This window comes from Dreissena polymorpha, chromosome 14 (assembly GCF_020536995.1).
Source record: "Dreissena polymorpha isolate Duluth1 chromosome 14, UMN_Dpol_1.0, whole genome shotgun sequence".
NCBI lineage: Eukaryota > Metazoa > Mollusca > Bivalvia > Myida > Dreissenidae > Dreissena > Dreissena polymorpha.
In genome coordinates this window covers 42,452,430-42,477,235 of record NC_068368.1, presented here as the reverse complement: position 1 = coordinate 42,477,235, position 24,806 = coordinate 42,452,430, and the positions used below count along the sequence as shown (strand labels likewise).

General features: G+C 35.1%; 1 protein-coding gene across 1 annotated transcript in view; it reads right to left on the bottom strand.

Annotated features, from left to right (window-relative positions):
• LOC127857791 (exostosin-1-like) overlaps positions 1–24,806 on the bottom strand; it is a 112,333-nt gene that overhangs the window by 9,233 nt on the left and 78,294 nt on the right. Inside the window, exons 4-7 of the mRNA XM_052394457.1 lie at positions 16,304–16,423; positions 15,452–15,703; positions 2,556–2,654; positions 7–96 (exon numbers count right to left, since the gene is read on the bottom strand). Coding sequence (XP_052250417.1) covers positions 7–96; positions 2,556–2,654; positions 15,452–15,703; positions 16,304–16,423 — 561 coding nt within the window. The remainder of the gene's footprint in view (positions 1–6; positions 97–2,555; positions 2,655–15,451; positions 15,704–16,303; positions 16,424–24,806) is intronic.

The window sequence follows — 24,806 nt, the reverse complement described above, 5'->3', positions numbered from 1 at the left end:
ACCCACCTCATCAGTAGTTAGAATGCAATCCTCGTCAAAACTGAACACTGCGTCCGTCTCAATCTCTTGGTAGGGATAGAACCTGGAACCTATCGTCTGAAATAAAGTATTCAACAATATTTTCCAATGTTTCAAACTTTTCAATCCGTTCAGGTTGTTTTGACTGTTACCAAGTAAATCACTAAAGATCTTTGGCAATTGAACCTTAACCATTAATGGGGAAATAAAACTGTATAATGCATTGCAAAAATGACAGCCTTTGAAAATAATTGAGACAAAATTGAGTTAACTGTCAACTGATTACAATCTAAAAACCATTTGAAAATTAAATACTGGAGTCATCGGAGGATCAAAGCTATCAAACCACTAATAAATAAAGATTTAAGGACTTTGATAGGTGTGATGAAACATACATGCCATAATTATTTAGGTCCAAAGCGGGACATTTCATAAAAAATTGTCGGGACATTTGACCAAAAAGCGGGACACCTAAAACGATTTATCATTCCACCTTTGCTGTACTCTGTAGTCAGTATAGTACTAACAAATACTCTTGATACTTTTATTCAAGACATAAAACATCTGATATGAAGCATGGAATCTAAAAAATAAAAATAACAGTTTTATAACATAATACAATAGCAAACAACGAAGATAATATTCAACGAAGATAATATTCATCTTTTTAGAGTACAAAATCTAGAACATTACGACAACAATACTCATTATATTAATTTCAATGGCAAACATTAACGCAGGGGAGGCTATCCAGTACACTGAAAGTACGGGTTACAGTAAACTATCTACCGAACAGTTACATCAGTTACACACAGAATGCGGGGCCGTACACATATCCGAGGTAGGTTTTTGGTGGAAGCAAACCGTCTTTGTGTTCATTTTAACTGTCAACAACGCCTCAACAGTTTTTACACCAACAAAAACAAAAGGACAAAAGAAGTCTATGGATGCTTTACTCGAATTATTTTTCTCTAATGTTAAAAATCATATTTTGTTTTCTTCTTATATACACATATTAAACTGAATTGTGAATTGTCAGGCGCTGTATTGGGGTAGTGTCAAACTGTCATGAATAACAACACGTTGTTTTTATTACAATAACACAAGACAAGATGGGTACCACTTTTACTGTTTTTTGCGATGTTTTTTTAAGCATGTATTCATGCGCAGTTTGTAACTTGTCAATTGTCGCGGCTTAATTGGAGTAGGGTCAAACTGTCATACATAGCACCTCGTGGTTTTTAGCTGAATTGGAGTAGGTCAAACTGTCATGCATAGCACCTCGTTGTTTTTATTACAATTACAATATTGGTATCACTTATTGGACTGTTTGTTGCGATTTTGGTATATTGCACATTCGGATTGTCCCGCTATTTATGAACTAAACATTGAATGTAAAAGACTCATTAATGACGTAGAGTTAATTTTACAAAACAATTGTTTTGTAAACCGTTTCAAACAAATACAAAAATAAACACATTTTCAACATTTATTTCATTATAATACAACTATCGATCGCAATAAGCGACCACTATCTTGAAAACCACCATGGTGTGAATGCCTGATGAAATCAATAATTAGCCGATAAATCGCTGATAAGGTGTCATAAACAACACTGGTACACACGATAAGTAGAATCGGATTGTTAATTGGGGGCAATTAAGGGATTAGCGGGGGTAAGTGTTAGCGAAACAGAGCTTGAATAGCGAATTTTATTGGGAACCTATAGACCTTACATCGTTTTTTACGAATGTCGGGACAAATCGTCTCATATCGGGACGGCGGGACAAAGGGCCCAAAAGCTGGACTGTCCCGCCGAGATCGGGACGTATGGCATGTATGGATGAAAAACAACAAAAGAGAAAAAACTGCATGCAAGATTTTCTATTCTAAACAAAGCCTAGACCTTGTTATTAAAATGTTTAAATACTTCAAACATAATTTATTCTCAACACCTGTATATGCCTATAAATTGCTCTGTTATTCAAACACCTGACACATTTCAATATTTTGTTTCAGATAAAACAATTATTTGTGAACAAGTTTGAAACATCATAAATATTGGTTTTTTCAATAATCATATTTTACCTGAAGTTGGTTTTAAGGGGACCAATTACAGAATAATCTGTGTTTAAAACAATAAGAATATTTGTTATCTTGTAAAACTACCATCAGCCTGTAGCAGCAATGTATTTGTGAGAATGCTTTAATTTTATATATTTTCTTATAATTATTTATTAAACTATCGCCTTTCCAGCTGTGTTAACATGTTTGATGTCATTTTTGGCCTATCATCTTCTTTAAGGAGTGTGGCATGTACATATGTTAAACATGTGAAAGGCCTGCAGAGGGTCCCAAATGTCCTTGTCATGAATTGAAAAAATAAAGTATAACTACTCCACATAGCTTTCAACTATGTCAACTAAATCACTCAACAGTGTTTTTATAATTAATACACATCAATTGAAATTATGGTATCAGGAAACACATTTAACCTATAGATAGGGGCACAGTTTTACAGTGAAACGTTGACATACCTTAATATTCCTTGTTTTCACAAGAACGGGCACCCCCAGATCAGCAGGCCATCGGTTGGAGCTAGGAGGGGCAACATCACAGTGCCAGATAACAATCATCTGAAAATACAAGACAAGCACCTATATGAATACAAGACAAGCACCTATATGAATACAAGACAAGCAACTATATGAATACAAGACAAGCAACTATGTAAATACAAGACAAGAAACTATATGAATACAAGACAAGAAACTGTATGAATACAAGACAAGCAACTGTATGAATACAAGACAAGCAAATATATGAATACTAGACAAGCCACTATATGAATACAAAACAAGCCACTATATGACAAGACAAGCAACTATATGAATACAAAACAAGCAACTATATGAATACAAGACAAGCAACTCTATGAATTATTCATATTCAAACTAAATTGATCAAAGGTCTATTAATTACGTAGATCCACTATTAAGTCCATCGAGTTTTGTCAGTTTCTTAATCCACCGATAATTACGAATAACACCCATCTTATATAAACTGGAATCACAGTTCATTTTTTTATACTAACAAGTCATAATACTACACATAAACATTAAGAAAACACATTTCCTCGATAAGATATAAATTATCCGATTAGAATTAAATTGCTATGTCATGACCTTCGACATTGTAAATGGCCGACGTATTGTAAATTAACATTAAACCCGCGTTCAATTCAAAAATGGCGATTCAAATTACAAGTAATGGTGATTCAATAATGGAGATAGCATTAACTGGATTTAACAAACATTAAATAAGGTTTGTTAAACCAGATAACAACAAGGAAAATTTGGATTATTAAAGTTAAACTACTACTGGTAAGGCATTCTTAAGTGTACATATTTCCGACATGTATAGTATTTGGATAAACAGTAATAGATATACTAGATGTTCCATGCATTTAGATTGTGTTTTTGTACAAAAGCTATCATAGGGATGATGATAATATAACGAGGATAAATATGTGATGAAAAGGTGCTACAGGTACATATCTTAAATTACTTAAATGTGTAATGATGAAGTAGATTTTAATGAGCATTTATTGTTTTTACAAATAAACATAGTATAGTGATAGAAATAATAAAAGTTGTAAAATGAACATGTTTTGTTTTTGAAAAACTTAAAGTCGATATTGTTCGCACAAATATTTGATATTTTGTCCTTATCTTTGTGTACCAATTCATTACAATATGTTGTGTTATGTATCATGGTTTTTTTATTTAATAAAGCAGTATAACTTTTTAAGATATTGTGTAACTCTTGGAGCATGTTTTTATTTAAAAAATTGAATAATACAGACAAAAACACAATTAACGTGCTTCAAAATTGACCCCAGCATTTTTCAATTTGACTCCTCAAAATTTCAGTCCAGGGGTCATTGACTCCTGGTTTTTTAAATCTATTGAAATCCCTGGAATACAAGACAAGCAACTAAATGAATACGAGACAAGCAACTATATGAATACAAGACAATCAACTATATGAATACAAGACAAGCAACTATATGAATACAAGACAAGCAACTATATGAATACAAGACAAGCAACTATATGAATACAAGGCAAGCAACTATATGAATACAAGACAAGCAATTCTATATGAATACAAGACAAGCAACTATATGAATACAAGACAAGCAACTATATGAATACAAGACAAGCAACTATATGAATACAAGACAATCAACTATATGAATACAAGACAAGCAACTATATGAATACAAGACAAGCAACTATATGAGCTTCTTTGGGAAAACTAGAATTAATGCATGCGCATTAAAGTGAAGTCCCTGATTAGCCTTGCAGTCTGCATGGGCTTATCAAGGAGAACTCTTTCCACCTTTACTGGCTTTTCGTTTAGAAGAGACTTCCTTTAAACAAAAAATTGCATACAAGCGGGAAAGCGTTGTCCCTGATTAGATTGTATGGTCTGCACAGGCTATTCTGGGACGAATGGTTACGCACATGCAATAACACCAGTTCTGCCAATATGCGGCTTATATTATAGCTCAACCAGTAATCACAAACATTGACACTCTACTTGTACAAATGCATATCTGTTTAGCAGCAGGACTTGTCACAATATGGTCTAGAAAACATTCATACATGACTTTCAATGCATCTGATTTATATATACTACTCAAAATTTGCTAAGGATCTTTTTTAAAGTATGTGTAATTTGAAGTTCACCCCTAGCTAGATTCAGCCAGCATCACGCATCAATGATAAATCAATACATAAAAATAAAATAAAAAACACACATTCTAATTTCAAAACCTGCAAAATAACAATTTAAATTAAATGAAATTAAATTGAAGATAATGTGAAAATAAAACGTGATCCTTAGCAAATTTTGAGTAGTATATATAATAACGCCTATAACAAAAGACTAAAAATTTAAGCAATTAAACTGCTCTATATATGTATAATTCTTGATGTAACTAATTTAATTATGTGCCTGACAAGCCTAAACATACTTAATGAATAATACATTTCCCAATAAAGATTGTAACATTATTGATCAATCAACATTGGCTGCTTGAATCAATATCCCAAACCTAACCATGCTTGTTAGTTTTCAACCCTTTCCCACATAGATATTATGTTTTTTGACGCATGTGTAGTCCCTTAAAGTAACAAAAAGTTAGTTACATTTAATTGAATTCCTTTCATACTACATTCAAGTTTTAAAGGCTATATTTCCAACCCTTCGTTACTGATGAGCAGTAAACAGCATAAATCCTGAACAGACTGAGTTACTTGCAGGCTAGTCTGGTTTAATGCTGGTTGCAAAAGCCGTTTTCACTTTGCTTATTATGGAGGAAGGGTAAAATGTTCTTTACACTAAATATTTTAATTTCATATATGACCAAGAAAAACTAATAAGAAGCTCTTGACTCATTTATTTAACATATATCTTAACACTATTTGCAATAAATACTAGACTGTAGAATTAATCAAAATAAATGTCCATCAAGTGTTAAACACATTTTCCTAGCCTAATAAAACACCATAAACTAAACTATCTGATAGCAGGGCACATCAATCAACATAATTGTGTATAGGATGCTAATTAACATTGTTTATTATATAACACTGAGCCAGTGACATCAGCAAAGATGGCAATATGAATACCAGCGAACAACTGCAACATCAAAACATGAGTCGTGTTCTGAAAAAACTGGGCATAATGCATGTGCGTAAAGTGTCGTCCCAGATTAACCTTTGTAGTCCGCACAGGCTAATCAGGGACGACACTTTCCGCCTAAACTTGATTTTCGGTAAGGAGGGACTTCCTTGAAACTTAAAATATCATAAAAGCGGAAAGTGTTGTCCCTGATTAGCCTGTGCAGACTGCACAGGCTAATCTGGGACGACACTTTACGCACATGCATTATGCCCAGTTTTTTCAGAACACGACTCATGTTTTGATGTTGCAGTTGTTCGCTGGTATTCATGTCAAATAATGATGAGAAATTGGGTGAAATATTTGGGTTTTCTTTATGTACGAAATATTGACAAGTATATCAGTGGCGAGTATGCATGACGGTCACAAGATTAAATATTTGGATCTGGTGTATGTTTAACAACAAAGGGGAACGATGCTGTTGACACAAGCCTTAGGCTGTATTTGCATTATTTATTTGTATCACAATGCTGATTAGCGTGTACATACCCAGTCCTAGCTTGTAATTCAACCAATCAGCAACAAGCACGTATAGAACACTGACCAATGGGATTCATAACTGAGTTTCACGGGGCAGATGTTAGAGGGAAATAGTCAGTTAGCATTTAGACCTAGAGGTGGACAGTTGGGAAAAGACACAATCATGTAGCAATCACAACGTATTTGTATAACTGAAAATATTAAGTATGTTGGACATTAAATTGGACTAGAAACTGATATATGGTGTTGTTGAATATTTTATCCTACATTATGCAGAGAAACCAACATAAATAAGGGGGGACGGACTTGTCCCATGCGTGACACGAGAAAATGGAAGTTAATGCAAATCTTGTCATCTTGGCAATATGCGCATGACGAGATATCGAATGATAGGCTACACACCAGTAATTTAAGAATAATGAACATTGCTAGTAATTATGTGTCGTCCATGAACTATGAACGATTACGCGACATTCATATTGCCATCTTTTCAGATTTCTCAAACCTGTTTTTCCATAAATCCTTGAGATAATAATACTTTCTATAATCACGACTCCCATTTTCAAGATCAAACTCAAATCAAATTAAACGATTTAAGTGTTATAAAAATTGCATTAACACATTCGCCCACCATTGTTGTTTTTGTCGTTGTTGTAAGATTCAAGGGAAGCTACTCTGGTAGGAGCTATGGTTCGCCAGGCGCTTGCGACTACTAAGCGTCTCGGTGATCGCGACTTTCTAAAAATCTTATTGTCTGCACGATCAAAACCGTTCATCAATCATGGACAATTTTCTCAAGAGGCCGGTGTCCGAGCACGATGAGACAGCAAAGAAACTAATTAAAGCTTCAATTTTAAAAGGTTGCATTTAGCCTTGTAAATGGCAAATATCATCAAAGCTTGTTTTAAACAATTTTGAGTTTCAAGTCACAATTGCTGAATATTGAATGTGCGTCCATGCCTATAATTATTGAGATAACTTTTTTGTTCCTACAAGGAGTACGCTTTTTTAAGTAGCCAACATATAATGCACAATGTTAAGCAATATGGAACAATAAATGAATTGTTTAAAATATAAAAAAATAATAAAAAATCCCAAATTGCGAGTAAGTTTGTCATTTTGCAAGTGAAACAAAAAATCAACTTGCAATAAAATGCAAGTGCCTTTATAGGTTAAATTTGGTCCCTGACTATATATATTTCAGAATTGTGTAAATACCGTAGTTGATCATGTATGGTGCAGTTTTACCTCAAATTTTAAAATTAAAAAGTTGATGCATGTTTTAAATTGATACAATGCTAGCCTGGCTGCTAATTTGAGACAAATTCATTACCTGACCATAAATAAATATAATGAAAGTCTATCTATCTAGCTTTTTTCATTCCAGGATACTGTTTCCTGTTATCTAACAGGCAGTAAGGGCTGTTGACTGAACAAATAAAAGCTTGTAAGTGTACTTATGAACAGGGACATAACATTTATTTTACCAAAAATAGAAATGTTTGAATAAAATATACAAAAAGTTCTTTGTATTTGTTTGTGCATGTCTTTATTGGCAGCTTATGTTGGACTGTTGTCAACATAACGGATTCATGGTTCAACAAGGTGTGAACTAGGTCTTTTTTTGCGAGAAACATTAAGTTTGTACGGGGACTTCTTGGTGCTTTCAAGTTTATTCCTGACTTTGAGCACCTTCATTGTACATATCATTCCCTGTGGAGTGCGAATAACCACACTTGTCCAAAATAAAAGACAAAGATTTTAATGTTAATACTGACCTACCGTTTTTTCCTTTGTATAGCGCGCAGTTTTTTACCTCCTAATTTCAAATAAAAAAGTTTGTGCGCATTATACATTGATCCAACGCTATCCTGGCTGCTAAACTGCAAGAAATTCATTTCATAATCGTAAATATTCATAATAGCTGCCATTTTTTTATTCCAGAAAACTACACCCTATAATCTTACATACTGAAGGGGCCGTTGTCGAAACAACAAAAAGTCGGTAACGGCAGATATGAACGGGGTAGCATTAGTTATTTACAAAAAATAAAATGTTTGAATAAAGTGTGCGAACATTTATTTGTCTGTGTTTGTGCTTTTCTACAGCCATTTTCGGTCCAATTAGGCAGCTTACATTGGACTGGTAAAGGTATTTGGTCTTTTTTGCAGGTAACTGTAGGTGTGAATTAGGGACTTCTCTAGTGTTTTCCAGTTTGGTCCAGGTTTTTGGCGGCTTCATTGTTCATCACATTCACGCCTATGTAGTGAACAAACAATAACCCAACTTGTCCAACATAATAGATGAACAGTTTTACGTCAATACTGACATATCTCAACAACTGTAGCCCTGTCTCCCATGCGCCACAAAGTTTTTATTCATCATTCAAATTTAAAGCCCATGCTTTCCCCGAGGAAGAATGACACGATGTACATGAATTCTTATTTTCTCATGTTTTACATGAAGTGCATGAATTAATGCTTAATTAAGCTTTCCAATGCCCCAGATTATTGGATTGTGCAATAGTAAAATGGTGGCCATTTTCCGTCCGATTTGGTGGTTTTATTGTCTTTAAATATTTTTTCTCCATTTTTGCATTAATAAAACAGCCTGCTCGCTATACATGGGAGCGCGCTATACAAGGGAAAATACGGCATCTCAACTACTTCAGCCCTTCAGATACAGCATAAAAAATAGGGGGGGGGGGGGGGGGGGGGGTACACAAAAAGTCTCAACTTTTAACTAAAAAAATACAAAAATGCACTTCAATTTTTAACCAAAAGTAAAAAAGAGATGTCTCCCATGCGCTACACAGTTTGTATTTTTATCCAGCATCAAACAGTTTTTATGAAAATGCACTACAATTTTTTAACCAACAATACAGAGAGTTGTCTCCCATGTACTACAAAGTATTTATTTGGCATTCAAATTTAATGCCCAGGATTTCCTTGAGGAAGAATGACATGATGTACATGAGTTTTATTTTCGCATGACATTAATTAGTACAACAGATTTACACCAAAAACATGAAGACTGTTAAATTGTGGCTTGAAAATTACAAAATTGTAAAAAATATAGTGCAATGCAACCCATGTTCCTTATCATATTTAAAGCTTTCTCTGTTGAATACAAAATTAAGCTGTTCAATGAGCCGGATTATTTGATTGCACAGTTGTGAAAGAGTGGCCATTTGGGTCCGATTCGCTTCTTTTCTTGGCATGAAATATTTTTTTCTTCATTTCAGTATTAAAAATACAGGGTGCATGCTGTACATGGAAGCGCGCCATACATGGGGAAAATTCAGATACACACATATTAACCAATAACGAAAACCTGATCAATTCTGAAACTGTGCCTAACACCCAATCTAAGGAAAAACTTTCTATAGCAATTAAACCTCTCATTTCCTTCATTTCATTAGCATCAGAAACACCATTGTAGCAGAAAATAGGCACTTTTCTTACAAAAGATCATTCATTTTGGTGAAAGTGAATCAGGATCTTGTGGAATGAAAGCATTGTTAAGTCTCATTGTTATGTGTCCTTGTTAAGTCGTACAAAAGCCTCTTTTTAATGGAAAATTAGTTTTGTAAAGTTCACTCAGAGGCGCTTGCAACATGGCATCAACAAAAAGACATTTAAAATCAGCTGGGCTGAGTGTGCAGCAGATAAGATGCCAAAGCAATCCCGTGAGTATGAAACATAAGTGGAACCTTATTCTTTTAATTAACCCTTTATGCCTTATATACCCACTTTGGCGCGTTTGTAGTCCCCTTGAAAATCTAATTAAATTAAAAAAATTCTTTACTAGAATGAAGTTTTTAAAGCTTCATTTCCAACCTTAAGATACTATTGAGCAGCAAACAGCATAAAACCTGAACAGACCGCGAGCTACTCGCAGGCTGTTCTGGTTTTATGCTGGTTGCAAAAGCCATTTTCACTTTGCTTCTTATGGGGGAAGGGTAAACATCAGAGAAATTTTAATTCTTCAGGGAATTACTTCAGGGAACAAGGATCACATGTTTTTACCATAACTTTGTCTAACTCAATTATTGCAAGTATGTGTGATTACATTCTTTAGAAACATATCAACCTCAGGAATAATAGGAAACACATAAGCATTTTACATTTTAAAAACATTTAACAAAACTAATTTGTTTCACATGTTTGTATGAAATCAAACACTTTTTTATAACAGTTTCAACTTCTAACAAAATGCACAGACACATACCCAAAAATAGAAGCATGCAATTTATAAGGAAAAACAATAAAACAATAAATGCAGTCAAAGCAATATCCATATACCCTGCCCAGATTCTTTTGACCTTAAATTGGTGACCTCTATTTGAATCCAGCATGTATTCACATGATTTCTGGACCACTTCATATTAATGACATTCTTTTTAATGAAAATTCTCCAATGGGTTTACAAAATATGCAACAGATACAAAGAATTTCGGCTAAACTATTTACCTTCAAGTGGGGCCTTGACCTTGAGTCTGGATGACTATTTTATGCCTTCATCACATCTCAATGAACTTAAGATTGTTGCCAGGTTTCATGAAATTCTTTAAAGGTAAACATAAAGGTTTCACAACTGACGCAAAAATGAAAGCTCAAACCTATTACCTTGCAATATGACCTTGACCTTAAGAAGCAAAAAAGGACTAATATTTTTTTCAAATTGTCTCAAAATCCAAAAGATGTTTTCCAAGTTTAATTAAAATCTTTCAAACATTAGATGTATGAAGGAGTAAGGAGAATGACTTTGTCTAAAACAAAAGCACCGCATAACGGGTGCCAAGCTCAGCTGCGAAAGCTTGTCAGAATTTTTTTTGTTTTTTGTTTTTGTTTTAGGTCACAGTGACCTTGACCTTTGACCTAGTGACCCAAAATGGGTGTGGCGTGTAGAACTCATCAAGGTGCATCTACATATGAAGTTTCAAAGTTGTAGGTGGAAGCACTTTGATTTTAGAGGCAATGTTAAGGTTTTTGTTAAAGTTTTATATTAGAGGTCACAGTGACCTTGACCTTTGACCTAGTGACCCAAAAATGGGTGTGGCATGTAGAACTCATCAAGGTGCAACTACGTATGAAGTTTCGAAGTTGTAGGTGGAAGCACTTTGATTTCAAAGCCTATGTTAAAGTTTGATATTAGAGGTCACAGTGACCTTGACCTTTGACCTAGTGACCCAAAAATGGGTGTGGCGTGTAGAACTCATCAAGGTGCATCTACATATGAAGTTTCAAAGTTGTAGGTGGAAGCACTTTGATTTTAGAGCCAATGTTAAGGTTTTAGCACGACGCCTACGGCGGACGGCGGACAAGCTGGCTATGACAATAGCTCGGGTTTTCTCCGAAAACAGCCTCGCTAATAACTTAACATGTTAGCCAAGTTCCTGAAAATCCTTCAAAGGGTATAGGAGACATAAAGAGGACGCTAGCATTGGGGTTAAAACCTTTGACATTGAAGTAAGACGATGACCTTGCGCCCGGTTGAGTGACAAATGTCTTGTGCAATGTGCATATTATTTTAATGCCCTTTACATTGAAGGCAAGTTGCATGTATCTGACCCAAAATTGTGACTGAACGACAAAAAGATCAATGGACAATGGGCACTTCTTTAATACTCATCACTTTTCCACTTAAGAGTTAAATAACCAGATTTTTTTATATTACCAATATTGCTACAAAAGCTAAACGGAACCTAGCTGTAAAACAAGCTTTAATTGACAGATTCATTTTGATAAAGAACAAACCTTATTATCTTCAATGTCAAAACCAACATGCCTTTAATAACTCACTCAGTGCTTTGAGACAAAACTATCACATTTTGGGGAACTGGAGTTGTCACTTAACAAAATGATACAAGTTACACAGTTATAACTTTGTGGTACTGGACCAATTTCATCTTCACTTACAGTAATCATTATTACATGGGATTTTTCAAAGCAGGCAATCGCAGATCACAGCCAAAGTATTGTAGTTTTACCACTTCTCAAAAATATTATACTCACAAACAATAGTTATAGAATCTATTGGCTATACTATTGGACAAAGGGCATATCAAAGCCAAAGTGAACATGTACATGCCTTTCAAACTTCATCTGGACACTTACAACAGATTTACAATCAGTGGAGACTAAGGGTAGCTATTACTTAGTCAGATAATCAAAAGCGTTGTCACAGTAAAAACCTGGTATATGATATATTTCAAGACAAACCTTTAACTCACACAAAGCCTTGCCATATATAGAGAAAGAACGAATTTAAAGCTGTTAAAAAAGCACTAACCACCAATCCAAAAAGAAATACAAAACCTGGGCACACAAAAGTAACCAATAGAACTTCATTATTTCAGATGTGAAATTCATCTGTTTAAAATGTTGGAATCCAGATAATTTTCGCATTATTATTGTTGCGTATTTTTTGAATGAATAAAGAATTCTTTGTCTATCTCATTTGTGTATTTTAACCCTTTCCCCCATAAGAAGCAAAGTGAAAATGACAATGTGCAAACAGCATAAAACCAGAACAGCCTGCGAGAGGTTTTATGCTGTTTGCTGCTCATCAGTATCTAAGCCTTAGGGCTGGAAAGGACGTCTTTAAAAGTTAAATCTAGTAAGAAAGGTCTTAAATAAAATGTAACTTTCTAAGGGACAACCAATGCGTCAAAATACGCACCTAAGTGGTAAAGAGTTAAACCAGTCTGGCTGACACTCTCATGTTTTCATTTTCATGCATCAGAACTTCAAACCATTGTTCATTGGATGATATACAACAATCAATCAAAATTATTTCTTGAGCAATATTTCACCCTGTTAGACATAAGGCAGTGTTCACTGTTCTGGAAAAGTAGTTTACGACCCTGTCTGATTGAATAAACTTCTTATTCCCAGTCTGAAAATCTGTCTGGTCCCATGGGAGACTTAATTGAAATCGGACAATACGCTTTGGTTGTTAGTGACAGGCTGAGAAATTCAGTAATATCAGTTTGTGGGGCAGGTATTTCTGGTGAATACAGACTATGAAAGGATTGTGCAGTCTTACAGCATTGTAACAGTCTCAGGGCTTTTTTTCTTGATTTGGGCAAAGGGCCTAGCCCTCCATTTTGAGGAAAAAATTATCGACAAAACTGAAAAGGGGGAAGAAATTTCCGAAAGAAGTAAGCTTGAAATTTGCGGAAAATTGCATCATTTTAAAGAAATTCTCTTAGAGAAAGGGGTCTTTCTCTTGGGTGAAGAGGCCTATATAAGGCCCTTGCTATAGAAGGAAAAAAAGCCTTAAGTCTGGGCAATTTTGAACAGTAAGCTGACTTTCTATGTCCTTTTACTAAGTGTGTGAATGATCATTAATTTATCTGCGTTCTGGAAAATTTCACTTTACGCATGCACATAAAGTGTCGTCCCAGACAAGCGTGAGTTCACTGCACAGTCTAATCAGGGACGACACTTTCCACCTAAAGTGGATTTTCTCCCAGATGAGACTTCCTTTAAACAAAAATATACCATACAATTGAAAAGTGTCCTCTCTCGGATAAGCCTGTGGGTATGGTACAAACTATTTATCTAGGATGAAACTTCATTCACAGTTTTCCCAGAACGAGGCTCATTTATTCTGAGACCCTCAGTGAAGTAAAGGCTCATTTATTCTGAGACCCTCAGTGAAGTAGAGGCTCATTTATTCTGAGACCCTCAGTGAAGTAGAGGCTCATTTATTATGAGACCCTCAGTGAAGTAGAGGCTCATTTATTCTGAGACCCTCAGTGAAGTAGAGGCTCATTTATTCTGAGACCCTCAGTGAAGTAGAGGCTCATTTATTCTGAGACCCTCAGTGAAGTAGAGGCTCATTTATTCTGAGACCCTCAGTGAAGTAGAGGCTCATTTATTATGAGACCCTCAGTGAAGTAGAGGCTCATTTATTCTGAGACCCTCAGTGAAGTAGAGGCTCATTTATTCTGAGACCCTCAGTGAAGTAGAGGCTTATTTATTCTGAGACCCTCAGTGAAGTAGAGGCTCATTTATTCTGAGACCCTCAGTGAAGTAGAGGCTCATTTATTCTGAGACCCTCAGTGAAGTAGAGATTATATGAGCCGTGCTCTGTGAAAAAGGGGGTTTAATGCATGTGCGTTAAGTGTCATCTTAGAATAGCCTGTGCAGTCCGCACAGGCTAATCAGGGTCACTTTCGGCTTTTAAGACATTTTACGTTTAAATGAAGTCTCTTCTTAGCAAAAATCCAATTTAGGTGGAAAGTGTCGTCCCTGATTACCTGTGCGGACTGCACAGGCTAATCTGGGACGACATTTTACGCACATGAATTATGCATAGTTTTCTCAGAACACGACTCTTATTGTTCAGGAACACATAAGATTGGAAAGGCATCCACATTCCTCTCGACATGAAACTTTACAGAGCAGTAACACTTCAGATAATGGCTTAAAAGAACAAGTGAAAATGGCTCCTTTCACAAAAAAGATGTATTATTTTATTGTTGCAAATTATGCAATTATGCGTCATGAAAATGGAAAATGATTGTAGAGCAATATTCTGATATTTTCTTGTTTTCACTTGAACAGAGTGAGTTTATCTCTGAAGAGTATCACAGTTTTAATTTTTCTATTGTCATAAGCAATCCTGATTTATACATTTTCCAACATAATTTAGCAACAATTTTCTTAAATAATATGAAACATGAATCACATAGATTTTTTTTGCATAATTATCTACTGTCAATTGCACAGTCCTTTATCTATACAAATGAGCCTTGCTATAGGAAAATGGGGCTTAATGCATGTGTATAACATGTAGTCTGAGATAAGCCTATGCAGACTGCTTTTCCGCTTTTATAGTATTTTTCTTTAAACCCTCTCCCACTCAGAAGCAAAGTGAAAATGGCTATGTGCAAACAGCATAAAACCAGTAACTCGCAGTCTGTTCAAGTTTTATGCTGTTTGCTGCTCATCAGAATGTAAGGGTTGCGAATGAAGTCTTTTAAAAGTGGAAAAGTGTTAAAGGAAGTATAATTTTTTTTAAAGTAAAATCCAGTATAGGCGAAAAGTGTCGGCGTGTGCAGACTGTACTGGCTAAACTGGGTTGACACTTGTCTCACATTAATAAGGCCCTGTTTTCCCTGAGTGGTCGCACATAAAAATGTCTTCCCACCAATAACACATAGTCATCTGTTCAGTTATCAGTTCCTCACCTTGTGAATATAAGCAGACTTTGCAATCATTCTGATGAGTTTGAACAGCGGGGAGGAGGTCAAGGTCACGGGTGTCGTTGCGTAGATTACGGCCGTGAAGCGCTCACCCACAGCGTTGCCGAGTTGTGGATAGAAGAACGGGAAGGAGGCCAGAGAGTCGTTGTATTCTGGCAGCAGCCAGGTCGCCCCTGGCTGTGTGTTCCACATCACAAGGTCACGGGACAAGTGACGACTCACTCTATCCTTGATAATCTAAAAAAAGTTCAAATTATGAATATATTAATTATTCAAACGGGATAGGCTTTATTTTCTTAAAAGTTAAAACAAAGACCAAAATTGTTGTTGTAAAACTACTCATTCTTAAAGGAAAATGATTTTCCAAACTTGAGCTTCAGCTAAATTGATGTTGTTGTTTGTTTCATCATCATCCTCATCCTCATCCTCATCATGATCATCATCATCATCATCAATCCCTTGATATGTTTCGACATTTGGGGGAAATGAGGGACAAGGATACAGAAACCCTCCTACAGTCAGTTCTTTTGTTTGCTGCTGAGAGTAATTCATCAATGGTTAAGGGTTGTATACTCTTTAACATTGTCGATTTTCTTCTGACGGCCTCAACGTCAACCTCCCTCTTGAATGTCCTTGAGAATATTCTTGCACAGAGAGTCATGCCTGAGGACGTGTCCAAACCAAGCCAGCTTTCGTCATTTGACGGTCCTCAGTTAAGGCTCTGGTGGACCAACAAGTGTTGTAGTCATGTTCCAGACGTACTAGTTGGTCTCCTGCTCCGTGTCCGAGATGCGGAGTAGATTATTTAACACAAATAAAATGATCAAACAATAGTACCTCTAAGGTGGAGAGGACTATTTTCTCTACAGATGAGAAGTAGGTATCCCATAGAAACTGAGTCTGCTGTCGTAAGGCCAGGAGCTGCGTGTGTGATATGGAGCGAACAATAGAAGGCACCTGAAAACAAACAAAACAACCTTCTAAACTACCTGAAAAGTCACATTGAGCCTCCGGTAAAACAGGGTAAAATGCATGTGCGTAATGTGTCGTCCCAGGAACAAACCTTTTGATGGATTTTTTTTTAAAAGTCTCTTTTAAACAAAAACCCGGCCAAGGTGGAAAGTGTCATCTCTGATCATGCAGCCTGGGTGGACTGCATAGGCTAATCTGACATGACACTTCACACACATGCATGGATCCCAGATTTCCTTCTCTTGAGGTTCTAATGTAAGGCTATTTAATGGATCTGGCTATTTGGTTTAAGTCAAACACAACATGCTAGAATTTTTGTTGATAATTGGATGATCAATACCAATTAAGAATTTTAATAACAAATTGGGGTTGATCAGTTTGACTGATCAAAATTGAGTCATCAAATGATCGAAGCAAAACAAAAACATTGTCACAATAAGATAAGCATCAGATCATCAAAGTAAAATGGTATATTTGAAAAACTTTGAAGTTCACAGCCCCAAAAAGCTACATGCATGTTTATCATTATTTCTAACCAAGATATTTTGTAAGAAGCTTGTATTGTCAGCAACACCAGACTAATAGACAAAATAAAGAAATAATAACCACTGAAAGCCAAAGGGTTTTATCAGTATATGTAATATAAAGACTAATAAGTCAGTTTGTCTTTCATGGGACAAATGACAATTTCTACCAACAGTAAGACATCTGTTTTAAATCTTCAAATCTGCATATGAATTGCTCTTAACATAAAAGCGATTTCTTTTTTGCAAACCACAAGCTAATTTGTTAAGATTATATTCTGTATTTTATCATTGTTCAGCTCTTTGAAGTCTGTCATTTAGCGATCATAAAACCTGCAAGTAACTCTATGAGAACACATAATTATGATATTCATAAACAATTCATTTGGTAGAATCAAGGCAAATTGACTGCTTCAAGGGTAAAAAACAAGCAATTTAAGCTACTTTTGCTCAACAATTTGGTTCTCCTAAGGAGAAAACAATTTCTTTTAGACTCATTAAACCCTTTATACCTTCGAATAATTTTTGTAACTTCCCAGAGTATCAAAGAGTAGGATTTGTGAAACAATTTTCGATCAAATTACACTTTGGTAATCACACACTCACACTGCAGTAAATTGCGATGTTTTCTCTTATACAATCCACCAGTTTGCTACACAATCCACTTAAGTCTTGTGACTTCTTATGATGATTTATTGAGCAAATTTATAAAACAAACATAGATGAACTTAACTAGCTATCTGCTCAGACCAAACTGGACCAAATTCAATACTTAACAAGATATGTGTTTGTCAGAAACACTATGTTCCCAAGTGTGCCGCTTTGATTTATTTAAAAAAAAATCATTTGGCAGGGACAGATAATTATCTCCCTTTAAAGCTTATTACTTCCCTTGGATTTGTTTTTTTGACCTTTGACCTTGAAGGATGACCTTGACCTTGACATTTCACCACTCAAAATGTGCAGCTCCATGAGATACACATGCATGCCAAATATGAAGTTGCTATCTTCAATATTGCAAAAGTTATGGCAAAATGTTAAAGATTTTCATTTTTTCTCAAATTCAAGGGGAGATAATTCTGGACTTATAACTCCGAAATTGCCCATTTTCAATAGGGTTTGACTCATCATTCAGATAAAGACACTGTGCAAGTTGGGAAATGATTGGATGAAAACTGTGGACTTTCTTGCGTAAACAAGCCTTATTTAACTTTTTTTTTTAATTCAAGGAGAGATAATTCTAGACATTTTACTCTGATGTAACCCATTTTCAATAGGGTTCGAGTCCTCATAAATATAAAGATACTGTACAAGTTTGAAAAGAATCGGATGAAAACTGTGGACTTTATCGCGTAAACAAGAAAAAGTCTAACTCACGCACGGACGGACGGACGACGAAACCACGCCATGACATAAGCTCTTCAGGCCTTCGGCCAGTAGAGCTTATAAAACCAATGTTTTGACCAAGTTTCATGATAATTGGCCAAAAAATGTGACTTTGAGAGTGTTCACAAGCTTTTTTAGTGTATAAATTTAAGGAAAATGACCCCCCTGGTGGTCATGTTACTAGATGGATCAAATCCATTTTTTACCTCAACCGTTGTATCCAGGAAAAAATCTTCTGACCAAATGTCATGAAGATTGGGCAAAAAATGTATATTCTAGACTGTTCACATGTTTTCTTATATACATATAGAGAAAACTGCCCCACCCCTTGGGGCCATGTTTTTTCACTGATCATGACTATTTTCAAACTCAACCAAGATATAAATAAAACCAATATTTTGACCAAGTTTCATGATGATTGGACAAAAAATGTGACTTCTAGAGACTGTTCACAAGCTTTTTTTACTATATAAATATAAGGAAAAAGACCCTCCCTCCTGGCGACCATGTCTTTTACCGATTCGAACCATTGGCGAACTCAACCGTCATATCCAGGAAAAAAATGCTCTGACCATATTTCATGAAGATTGGGCAAAAAAGGTGTATTCTAGACTGTTCACATGTTTTTACTACATACATAATTAAAAAAGTGCCCCACCCCCTGGCGGCCATGTTTTTTCACTGATCATGACCATTTTCAAATTCGTTCGAGATATCTATAAAATCGATGTTTAGACAAAATTTCATGATGATTAGGCCAAAAATGTGACTTTTAGAGTGTTCACAAATTTTTTTACTATATAAGCATAAGAAGATTTGACCAAAAATGTGACTTCTAGAGTGTTCACATGTTTTCACTATATACATATAGAGAAAACTGCCCCGCCCCCTGGCGGCCATGTTTTTTCACCGATCTGGACCATTTTCGAACTCGTCCGAGATATCAATAAAACCAATGTTTTGACCAAGTTTCATGATGATTGGGCAAATATTGTGACTTCTAGAGTGTTCACAAGGTTTCTCTATAGCCATATAAGGAATACGTCTGCCCCGCCCCCTGGCGGCCATGTTTTTCAATGGACTGAAACCATTTTTGAACTCGACCAACATATCATTAAGACAAACATTTTGACAAAGTTACATGAAGATTGGGCATCAAATGTGACTTCTACAGTGTTCACAAGGTTTTTCTTTTTTTTTTTACCTAGTGACCTAGTTTTTGACCCAGCATGACCCACTTTCGGACATAGTCGAGGTATCAATGAGACAAATGTTCTGACCAAGTTTCATGAAGATCGGACAATAAATGTGGCCTCTAGAGTGTTCACAAGGTAAATGTTGACGGCGCATGGCGCACGATGGATAAAATGTGATCACAAAAGCTCACCATGAGCACGTTGTGCTCAGGTGAGCAAAAACAATACCGAGTAAATTCAGGTTAACCAGTTATAAGATATGTTATGACTAATTGTTTGCAAGTTTTTTATTTATACTTTATGTATCAATTATAAAAGGATCAGCTGATTAATAACTAGTATTTGTATTTGTGGGACTAGTGCTTTTATTCAAATAGTTAATGCTACAATATAATTGCCTTATAATTGTGAATAACAGTAATTTAAATATTTCAAATACCCACAAAAACTCCATATTTGTAAAACATCTTCAGACCAGAATGAATCCAAAACTATGCTTTTCTCAAGGACCACCATGTTAGTACAGCAATGAATGTTTCTTAAATCAGGCATTTTAAAAAAGTTGTTAGTAAATTCCACTTACCTGATCGACAGTAAGATTTGTTTTTCGTTTCTATATTGAGATTTGGATCATTTATAAATTAATTAAAAATAACGATTTAGTTTGATTTCATTTTCACTATATTTAAATTATCTAAAAAGCAGAGCAATAAAATTGAAAGAAATGTTTTCCCAATTCTTACAGATGACAATGAGGAATAAATGTGGCTTCTAGAAGTTTGCAACTGTTTTCTTTAATTAATATCCTATTAACCCCATTTTTGAACACACATAACCCAGTTTTGATCATGGCTGAGATGCCATTGGGACAAATGTTCTGACCAAGTTTGATAAAGATTGGGATATAGATGTTGCCTCTTGGGTATTCACAAGCCTTTTCTTTAATTTGACCAAGTTACCTTGTTTTCAACCTAACATGATCCAGTTTTGAATGTGGCTGTGATTTCATTGTGACAATTTTACTGACCAAGCTTCATAAATATTGGACAATTTATGAAGCCTGTTAAGAGATTACAAGGTAATTTTCAATATATATTACTGAGCAGGACACAAAGTTATTGGGTCTGCTTAAAAAAAACACAAAACATTTAGTTCCGACTCTCAAGCATTTTGACTAAACACATGCCACAAATTGGCGAAAAAACTCTACACTTTTGTTTCAGTAAATAAAACACTGGACCTATTCTACACCTAATAAACATGTTTATTACACTTATTTCACTCAGAATCACTCTGCTTATTTCTCTCACAACATGTGTAGGCTAGAAATAAAGCAGGCACCAAAAACAACATCTTTCTCATAGAAACATTAGCAAGAAATATCCTAGAACTAAAGAAATCAACGGAAATGGAAATTCCGGTGCTTGATTCACAGTATTGATGGCACCGGAGTGTTTCATAAGAAAGTCTACCAGAGGTCAGAATTTCAATTATATCAACATTTTGACTGAAATTGATATTCGATGAATTCAAAGCTGAAGCTCCTTTTAATGTTTCTGACTTCATATTTGTATAAACTAAGACCTCAAATCTAATTAACCACTGTCATGCAAATTATCTCATCATGCTTTGAACAGTTATATGTAGCTTGGTTTGCAACATTATCTTTGTCTGCTTCATTGATATTGAATTCCATTTGATTGTCATGAAATTAAGCATATCTTTTCTAGTCATTATTTAAGTAATTCAATCAACTTTCATTCAAAAAAGATTTAACAAGGCTATTGTCAAGCAATATGGTCCCCTACCGGCTCCACCATTGTCAGAAATTCCAGCATTTTCAGATTTTTTTGTTTGTTTTTTGGTTGCCATAGCAACCACAATTTTTGACGTAGGAACAAAATGAAATGTTGTGCATAATGTCCATATTGCCATCTATCCATGTTGCAAGTTTCATGAAAAAATATTAAGAACTTTTAAAGTTATCGCAGGATCCAGAAAAGTGTGTCAGATGGACGGACTGACGAACACACAGAGCGCAAACCATAAGTCCCCTCCAGTGAAACTGGTAGGGGACAATAAACACAAATGCCCCCAGTGCCATTATCTGTTCAGAATTGAACATTCCTTCAGGGGTTAACCTAGGGTACAATTTTACCTAGTTTACCTAGTTTACCTAGTTGAGTCACTTCTCCCTTGATTGGAATTTAGGAGAAATACTGTAAAACCATTAAATTTCGTGTGGTACGAATTTTTCGTGGATTTCGTTGGTCCACTGAACCACGAATTCAAGTACCGACGGTTATTTATACATTTTTAATTCAGTAGGTCACATTACACTATATCAGTTTTTCTTTTTTTTTTATTCATCATTAACGATGTACATTTTTTTATTCATGGTAAATAAATATAATAAATAGCATTACCAATTGTGAAGAAAAACAAAAAAATTTACGTGACATAGTAAAATTAACAGTTTGCAGATTTATCATATATGTCAATATGCGCAAATTAAATTTAAAAGAGACATAACGGTTTTCACACATGTATTTTGGGGTCCTTATTACTCAAGTGTTTCTACTAGGGGACCGATTGCGCTGAGAATTATCGGCAACACTTTCATGCTTCAGTGCACATTAACCTCAAGTCTTGCTGTCAACACAGATTAGCAGATTATGCTTTGTTATTACTCTGGTTGTTTTAATAAAAGTTTAATTATTATGACGGTCAGTCTTTCCCGAAAATTTGAAATCCACGAAATTAGGTGTCAACGAATTAGTTGTTTTTCATTAAACCACGAAATTTCATACCGACGAATTTCTATACGTTTACAGTAAGCAGAAATCAAGATGTCTTGTGGTTTTGTTGGATGATATATACCTTGTTATAAGTTGCATAAATTTTGCCATTTGATAATATTAAATACAAAATTGTAAATTATGACCTCTGCACTCATCCAATTATTTTTATTGTTACTTTTAGTAACCATCAAGTAAAAAGAAAACAACAAAAGGTAACAACTCAAAACAGTTGAGTGTGCATGAAAGTGCATTAACTTTTTATATCCACTCTCCAATCACTTAAAAGAAACTAAAATATTTATTTTTCTTAACAAGGTAAGCTCAAAACTTGGGAACTATTCCAAAGCCAGCTGCCTAACTTCATATAATAACCTTTATATATCGGAAAAAAATACGCTTAATATCATAATAATATTTAAAGGAGAAGCTGGAAATATATTAATTATAGACACAAATAATAAGCAAAAACTGTATCCCAAGACTAGCTATTTGCTATGGCAATTACATAGCGCAACAAAAATGATGCACATTTTCCAGCTAATTACATCCACCTCTGGCAAGTATTCCAAGCACAGCAGAATTGCTCAGGATTGAATTTTAATGAGGCATAAATAAGCCTGGTATCAGCAAATTAACAATTATCTTCCTATATCTGCAAGGGTGTATCAGAATCCTTAGCACCGTGCAATTGATTTCATGTAAAGCGCCATTGTTTTCATGAAAGCTGTAAAACAAAAGTTCTTTGTTTAAACTAACCCAACCCGCTGGTATGTTTTGCACAAACCCATAACTTGTTTTGGGTTGTTTTTTTTTGAGTTCTCAATCATTTTCATCTCCATTTGATGAAGGAAAAAACAACAACTTATTTTTGCCTAAACAAGATATGCCTATTGTATTGTTGTATTGTTTTATGTATTTGCTGATGCTGCTGATGTTGCAGCTACTTCTACTGCTGTTGCTGCTGCTGCTGGCGCTAATTCATGTAATATCATTCGTCCTACTCTTCTTTTTGACCTTCTTGTCTAGATTGTTTAACATGTCGTGTTTTGTGTTTCTTTATCAATTTGCAGAAGATATAAAATGAAACTTAGACTGAAGCTCAAAAACACATATGATGTTTGAATTCAAACTGATCCTGACCACCTCAATGGAGCCATGAGTATTCTTCAATCTCCATAAATTTTAGACTTGTCACTGCAATGCGATTTACATATCTGCCAGTACTCAAGTATTAGCACGCTTGACAATCATTATAAACTTTTAACTTTTCCTGGGTATATCAAACTTCACAGGTTTTCAGACATAGGAATATTTTTGAATTCTGCTAAAACTATTATGCACATTGTGTCAGTGAAGTTGTTGTGTTTTTTTACGAAAATTAGTGCCATTCCATAAAAAATCATTGTTTTTACATATTTTTAAATATGGCCTTTATATAGAATGTCAGTTTCCATTTCCCTTGAATATATATGGGCTGCAGTGCTCTGTGAAAAGGGGGTTTAATGCATGTGCGTTAAGTTTCATTCCAGTCTGCACACTGGCTAACAGGGATGACTTTTTCTGCTTTTATGATATTTTTTGTTTCAAGAAAGTCTCTTCTTAGCAAAAAAAAAAAAGTTTATGCTGAAAGTGTCGTCCCTGATTAGCCTGTGCAGACTGCACAGGCTAATCTGGGACAACAAATTACACACATGCATTAAACCCCCTTTTCACAGAGCAGGGCCCAAATGAATCTGTAGATTCCAATTTACACAACAAGGACCTTATAATCTCATCCAGTATCTAATGCATGAACTTATTATATTACGCTCAAAATCTATGGAAGCGCTGAAATTATATATCAGTGTGTATTGTACCAGGGCTTTTTTTTCTTAATTTGGGGAAAAATATTGACAAAACTGAGAAAAGTGAAAACAAGAGCTGTCTCCATAGAAAGACATATGCCCCCGAAAAACGCTTTTTCTAAACCCCTAACCGCAGATTTCGAAACCTAAACCCCGACCCTAAGTTCAAGGTCAAGGTCAAAGGGATCAAAATTTGTGAGCGTATGAAAAGGCCTTGTCCATATACACATGCATACCAAATATGAAGATTACAACTGATGCGACATACAAGTTATGAGCATTCTTCAAAACCTAAACACAAAAGTGTGACGGACAGACTGACAGACAGACAGGAATGCGATCAGTATATGCCCACCTTTTGGGGCATAAAAATTGCAAAAGGTGAAAAGATTTCCAAAAGTTAGTGAAGTTGGATATTTGGGGGAAACTACATCATTTTACAGAAATTCTCTTTGGGGAAGGGGCCTTTTTCTTTGGGGAAGGGGCCTTAACAAGACCCTTTCTAATAAGGAAAAAAAGCCCTGCTTGAATGTAAATCCTGTATATACTTGATAAACATAGTACATGTATTTATGTAAATATATTTTTTTAGATTTCAAATTCTCTAAATGTTCATG